The sequence below is a fragment of the Cyprinodon tularosa genome, unplaced genomic scaffold, assembly GCF_016077235.1.
Source record: "Cyprinodon tularosa strain WSP-4 unplaced genomic scaffold, ASM1607723v1 ctg197, whole genome shotgun sequence".
NCBI classification, from domain to species: Eukaryota; Metazoa; Chordata; class Actinopteri; order Cyprinodontiformes; family Cyprinodontidae; genus Cyprinodon; species Cyprinodon tularosa.
In genome coordinates, this window is record NW_024038720.1 from 2,614,487 (window position 1) to 2,621,477 (window position 6,991).

The window sequence follows — 6,991 nt, forward strand, 5'->3', positions numbered from 1 at the left end:
TCGCCGTCGTCGTTATTTCCGCCGCCCCCGCCATAATATCCGGCGTAGTCTTCCGCCGGTGCCGACAGCGTTGCAGGCCGCGGTTTCCCGCCGGCAGCCAGGCCCGCTTCAGCAGCCATCCCGACTGTGAAACCACGCAGAGAAGCTCTTGCTCTATCCAGCCTTTGCAGCTCCGCGTTCCAAGCCTCGCCTTCTTCTTCCCCTTCTGTCTTGAGTCCAAAGTTGGAAAACGCGCCGTCCATGACGCTAACGTAGCGGCTAACGGTGCTAGCGCGCAGAAACAACTCACAGTCCCGTAGTTCCGGTCACTTCTGACACCAGTGTAATGATGCCAGTTACGCCGAGCTATTGCCGTCAACAGGTTTATTAAGCAAAACGAGCTGTTATTTCTGAGGCCACAGCTCACGCCCCTCACAAGATGGCTAGCATATACACCAACAACGATAGCTCTCTAGTTAGCCTTCTCAACCCCGCTTAACACTTCCGGTCATGGAACCGCTGCTCTCCCAGCTCCCCCCCCACGCGAACCAACAGGCCTATCGCATGAGAGCAGGAGCCAGCAGAGTCAGGCAAAGGAAACACATAAGGAAGGGAACAGAAAACACATAACCATATGGAGCCCAATAAAACAAAACACAGAATCATTACACTATGAAAGGCCTGTAGGTGGCAGTGTTGCCTGGGGAGCTCCTTGGTGCTCTTCACTTGCTGTAAAGAAGAAAATTATACGTAACCATTGGATAACCTAGCATCATGTTAGCTCCAGACAGAGGTTTAGGTTAAAAACAAATGTCTCTAAATACGGACGTCCGTGGAAGAATTACGACATGATATTGTTTCTGCGAAGCTGATATCAATTTTCACCGATAACAGTCACCATGTCAGCATTTCTCTTCCCGAAAAGTGCTGGGATTTGTAGAAAGTACAGCAGAAGTATGTTTTGGATGCTACCTAGGCGAAACTGTCATGTTTTAACAAACAGAGCGACATCAAGTGAAGGTGCTAGGAATGCGCTGTTCAGGTTTGCTAATGTGTTGAAAACACCTCATCTATCAAGATCACAGCGGAGCCTATCAGGTCAGCCACAGGAGAAACTCATTCAGGTAAACAAGGAGCTTTCTGAGCTAAATGTCAGAAGAACTTTTCAAAATAAAACTCAACAATTTAGCTTCTGTTTGTATTTTGGAAGTTTTTAACTCTGTAATGTTTTACAAAGTTACCTTGTCTCAGTGACTTTTATCTGCAAATATATAGCTCTTATTTCTGTACACATGCATAAATACACACATCAACATAACTTATAATTACTGTAAAAAGAATTAGAAAAATGAAGCATTACTATTACTGAATTGTTAAGTGGTAATATCTAAGTATTTCCACTATATGATATATCCATTTTAATATTGGGCTGTTCATTTTTTTTTTTTTATGGAAAGGATTTCAATGAGCCTTCTATATTTTCAATTAGAGTACATTTGCTGAACAATTTAACTTTTATATAAGTCTGAAACAAATAACTGCTATTATTATTGTTATTGGTTCTGGGCCGGTTGATTAAGTATTTACAAAAGGAGAACACGAAGAAGAGATCCAATAAACTGTCTATTCCACTTAATATATTGAACTTTTCTCCTGGTTACTATTCTTTTATGTTAATGTGCATTATTTAGCCATACAATGTTGTTAGGATCCACTGTTTTATGAAAACAGAAACACTTTGTAAAAGGTAAAGCTATGCTTCTGCAGCTTCCTGTCTTGTAGGAACAATCAAAGTGCACTACTTTGTATGCCACCTGAGAACTTAGTCTTGTTACAGCTCACTTGATAAAGTTTTGATTTTATTTAATCAACTTTTTTTAGCAGGAAAAGACAAAGTGTTTAAATTGTTTAGGCTGCAGAGTTCTGCCTCAGATGAAACAACCAGTATTGGGAAAGAAAAAAAAGATTTCCTGTTCAGATTTAACTTATAGATCACCAACCTATTTTCTCTGGTTTATATTATTTATTTCAGAGTCTTCTCCACAAGCCCTTGGGTCCTGGCATGGTTGGACTTGGCAAAGAGTTAATCAGAAGTAACCTGCTGAGAAACCCAGTGGGTTTAGTAAATTTATTAGGTACATAATGGATTTACTTTCTTTTTTTAAAAACATCTCTTTATATTGTACCTGTTGTTAAATACTAACACTTACTGTAAAATATATTACATATATTTACTTCCAGGGACAACTTACTTTTTCAGTACATCTCAAGCTAAAAACCAGAAAAATAAAGGTTCTGGACCAAAGGGGAAAACTCCTCAGGAAGATGAAGGTATGTGGTAAACTGCTTTAGCTGGCAAACCTCTGAGGAGTAAAAAAAAACAAAAAACATATTTTACTGTAATCATGAGATCTTCTTCATATCGTATTTAATCTTTACATTTCAGAGGAGAAGAAACGGCGTGAGCAGGAGGATCAGATGTACCGCGAGCGCCTGCGGACGCTGTTCATCATAGCACTTATTATGAGCCTGCTTAACTCCATCAACACCAGCGGCGGCAACATCTCCTGGAATGACTTTGTCAATGAGATGTTGGCGAAGGGGGAGGTGTCCCGCGTGCAGGTTGTTCCTGAGAGTGACATTGTAGAAATCTACCTTCATCCTGGGGCTGTCATCTTTGGAAGGCCTGTATGTTGTTTTGGGAATTCCTGTAAACACATTCTCAGTATCTAATACTAATTAGAAGGGAGAATTGTCTCATTTCGTCAATTTCTTCTCATATCATTTTTTTATTGTTTTTTTGCAGAGGCTGGCACTTACGTACAGAATGCAGGTTGCAAACATTGACAAATTTGAAGAGAAGCTTCGAGCAGCAGAGGAGGAACTAAACATCGACACCAAGGACAGGATACCGGTGACGTACAAACGCACAGGATTCTTTGGAAAGTAAGAGTTTATGCTGCTACAAGGTCTTGCATGAAATCCCAGTGCAGTTATAGTTTTTTTTTTAAAGAAACATTAGTTTGTTTGAGTCAGGTTTTACACTTTGATGTATTTAAATATATCTATATATTTCTTGTTTTTGCAGTGCAGTCTATGCTCTGGGAATGGCTGCTATCGGTGTGGCTATTCTTTGGTATATCTTCCGACTCGCAGGAATGGGCGGCAGAGAAGGAGGTTTCAGTGCTTTTGTGAGTTGAATGGAAAAAAAATGCTGCTCTGTTACTTTAGCCTAATAAGCTAACTGTGTTTTACATAAACAATTGGACAGAATCAGCTGAAGATGGCCAAGTTCACCATCGTTGATGGCAAATCTGGTAAAGGCGTGAGTTTCAAAGATGTAGCTGGTATGCATGAGGCTAAGATGGAGGTAAAGGAATTTGTCGACTACCTCAAGGTAAGAAAACTCACTTAACACATCATTCAATCTCTTCCATTGATTTTAACACGAAAAAAAAAAAATTTTAGGATCAGAAATAGATTATTTTAACCTTAGTCATTTCTTTTTTTTACAGGACTTCTAAATAGTCCTGATAAAGATGTGATTTAACTTTTTCTGTGTTGTTTTTCACTGTTAAGAGTCCAGAACGCTACCTGCATCTGGGAGCCAAGGTTCCTAAGGGAGCCTTGCTGCTTGGGCCCCCAGGATGTGGCAAAACCCTGCTGGCCAAGGCTGTAGCCACAGAGGCTCAGGTTCCCTTTCTGGCTATGGCTGGCTCTGAGTTTGTGGAGGTCATTGGAGGTTAGTATCATTCAAAATTATCTGTTTTTTCTAATGGTTCACAAAATTATTTAACGCATTCATAACTTTCTTTTAATAAACCCCCCCCCCCCCAAAACTCTGGTTTTAAACTGCTTTTCAGAAGAATTCCCCTAACATTCTAAACATTACCATAGCTGGATAATCAATGAAGGCCAGGGTTTGACGTCCACTGTGTCCATGTGCAGGTCTTGGTGCTGCCAGGGTCAGGAGTTTGTTTAAAGAGGCCCGTGCTAGAGCACCTTGCATCGTCTACATTGACGAGATCGACGCTGTGGGGAAGAAGCGCTCCAACAACATGTCCGGTTTCTCCAACACAGAGGAGGAGCAGACCCTCAACCAGCTCCTGGTGGAGATGGATGGTGGGTGAAACGCAGTGATACACATCAGTCTGTTGGCTTTCAGAACCATCAGTGACTTTTTAAAGCATTTTTTTTTTTGGTAGGGATGGGAACAACAGACCACGTCATTGTTCTTGCCTCCACCAACAGAGCAGACATTTTGGATAACGCTCTCATGAGGCCTGGAAGGCTCGACAGACACATCTTCATAGATCTTCCCACACTGCAGGTAGTTTGCAGCAATCCATAGCGATCGTTGATTTTTTTAGCTTATTGTGTCTAATAGTCTGAATGTTATGGTTTAGCGACTTGGATCTGGTTGGTCTTAATTTTATTTTTCCCTTTCAGGAGAGAAAGGAGATCTATGAGCAACATCTGAAGATCCTGAAGCTGACGCAACCAGCTAATTTTTATTCTCTGCGGCTGGCTGAGCTCACCCCAGGCTTTAGTGGTACATGCATGTTCTACCCTTTTTTGTCCTTTTTCCTTGCTGGTACAAGGAAGGACATTTTTAAATTAGTTTAGTATTTGGATTTTTCATTCATATGTAATAATTGTTTTTTTCTAACTCATTCATGACAACGTGAAGAGTGTCTGTTATTACTGCACATCACCATTTGTTGTTTATGTTTTAGGTCAGGCATAGATATGATATTCTGTCCTTGAAACAGTCACGAAAAATTTTAGGAGCACAAGGCGCTTCTCTTTTCCTGCAGGTGCAGACATTGCAAACATTTGTAACGAAGCTGCGCTGCACGCCGCCAGAGAGGGCTTCAAGTCCATCGATACTTTTAACTTTGAGTATGCTGTGGAAAGAGTTATAGCAGGTAGAGTAAGGCAGACACTTTGAGGCAAACCCGTCATGATGCGCTGCTCGGATTGGGACTGGTGTGGCTGTGTTTGTTCAGGGAGTGTGAAGAAAAGCAAGATCCTGTCTAAGGAGGAGCAGAGGGTGGTTGCCTTCCACGAGTCGGGACACGCCTTGGTAGGATGGCTGCTGGAGCACACAGAGGCAGTGATGAAGGTAGTACGCTCCTCTATGTAGCTTTCTACCCTGATTGTCAAAGAAATATTTCCAAATTTGACAGTATTTCTCTGATGTCTCACTCAGGTCTCCATTGCGCCCCGAACCAATGCCGCCCTGGGTTTCGCTCAGATCTTACCCCGTGACCAGTACCTGTTCACTAAGGAGCAGCTGTTTCAGCGCATGTGCATGGCGCTGGGGGGCAGAGCGGCAGAGGCCATCACCTTTAACAAAGTCACTACAGGTGGAACCTCCTACACACCAGATGATTTGCTGGAATCTTCCTGCAGGGCTAAAGGACTCTTTTGTCTCTGCAGGGGCTCAGGACGACTTGCGGAAGGTGACGCGGGTGGCTTACTCTATGGTGAAGCAGTACGGTATGTGCGACAGCGTGGGACAGGTGTCGTTTCCTGAGACGGAGGAGCAAGGCGCCGTTGGCCGGCGTCCTTTCAGCCAAGGCCTGCAGCAACAGATGGATCATGTGGGTTCAGCTGTTAGTCAGCACTGTCTATAAAGTTCCTGCCGATATTGATCATGTGCGTCTGCTCTGACAGGAGGCAAAGATGTTGATAGCTCGTGCATACAGACACACAGAGAAACTGCTGCTGGACAACAGGGACAAGCTCATCCTGGTTTGTTCTTTCTTTTGTAATTTTTCTGCTTGCTGTTTAATTTTAAAAATTGCCCCATTGTGTAATCCTCTGGGTCTGTACTTACAGCTGGCAAACGCTCTGTTAGACCGTGAAGTGGTGAACTATGACGACATCGAAGCCTTGCTGGGCCCGCCGCCGTTTGGGCCAAAGAAGATCATCCTCCCACAGAGCTGGGTGGAGGCAGAGAGGGACAAGCAGGACACAGGAGAGGATGAACCTCAACTACCTCCCAGGAAACGCAGAGAGGACGTTGATCCACAATTAGTCTGATTTTCTTTATTTGTCCCGCATCTGAAAGTGTTTTTCAGTAGCTGGTGGGAAGTTAGCAAAAGCAGAGCATCCTCACATTAAGGCCATGGCTGTAAAAGTGAAGTTTGAAAAACTTCTTATAGACCTAAATGAATGTTTGTATCCATAACCCTTCGATTTAGCTGAATCCACTTCCAGATCCGAAAGATTTCTGTGCAACTTTAAGAATTGTGCAGGAAAACTGCAATTGTTCTCCCTATGCGTCCCAGCTTAACATTCATGATGCAGATGTGTAAAAATTGTTTATGGTGTACAGTTTCTTTGCTTGTTCATGCAGATGTACTGTAACTGATTCAGGTTTGAATTTCTTGCATTTCTTTAGGGAAATTATGACTTCACATCTGCAAGAGGCAATAAAGATCTTACAGTGCCATTTCATAAACATATCCTACTTGTAAGTTTCATTTCCAATTAACATTAATGTCAACCATATTAATGGATCACTCTGCAGTAAAACAGACATGAGGCTTAAGCAAGAGCTGAAAGGAAATCCATGTCTGTGACATATCCCTCTGAAGATAAAATGTGTTCTTCATGTTTAGCAGGCAGGAAATGACTCCAGCTACTGCGTAGAGTCATATAATTAAACTGTTGTGTGCATTTTTTTTGTTTTTAAGCAGTCGTCGTGCAAAAAGACAAGATTATTTAATCTCTACAGGGTTGTCAAAGGGATTCAAATGTAAATGCTGATGTGAGGAAGCTTTGCTCTCAGCCATCAAAACAAGATATGAAATCTTTTGTTTTTCTGGTTCTGTCAAACTTATTGAGCTCATCAATCCACCGTTTTAAGGCAAACCAACTTTATTGGGTTCCCTCAGACTTTTATCCAGTCAGAGTAACTGGAACTTTTTACGATGATCTCCATGTGAGGGATTGTAAATTTCACTTGCAGAAATATTTAAATAAATATTTAAAAGCTGCGTCC

General features: G+C 42.1%; 1 protein-coding gene across 1 annotated transcript; it reads left to right on the forward strand.

Moving 5' to 3' along the window:
- Nucleotides 1-715: 715 nt before the first annotated feature.
- Nucleotides 716-6,986, forward strand: spg7 (SPG7 matrix AAA peptidase subunit, paraplegin). Its single transcript, XM_038283763.1, has 17 exons — nt 716-1,103; nt 2,012-2,114; nt 2,221-2,310; nt 2,426-2,667; nt 2,786-2,925; nt 3,068-3,170; nt 3,251-3,376; nt 3,559-3,721; nt 3,928-4,101; nt 4,185-4,309; nt 4,429-4,531; nt 4,797-4,907; nt 4,989-5,104; nt 5,192-5,348; nt 5,422-5,585; nt 5,659-5,736; nt 5,824-6,986. Exons 1-17 carry the CDS (start codon nt 879-881, stop codon nt 6,025-6,027), a joined length of 2,424 nt encoding a protein of 807 aa, XP_038139691.1. The 5' UTR covers nt 716-878; the 3' UTR covers nt 6,028-6,986.
- The last annotated feature ends 5 nt before the right edge of the window (nt 6,987-6,991 follow it).

Coding starts and splice junctions, on each gene's coding strand:
- spg7 (XM_038283763.1), top strand. CDS start 879: ATGTCAGCATTTCTCTTCCCGAAAAGTGCTGGGATTTGTAGAAAGTAC. Junction 1,104..2,011: donor CACAGGAGAAACTCATTCAG/GTAAACAAGGAG, acceptor TATTTATTTCAG/AGTCTTCTCCACAAGCCCTT. Junction 5,586..5,658: donor TGCAGCAACAGATGGATCAT/GTGGGTTCAGCT, acceptor CTGCTCTGACAG/GAGGCAAAGATGTTGATAGC.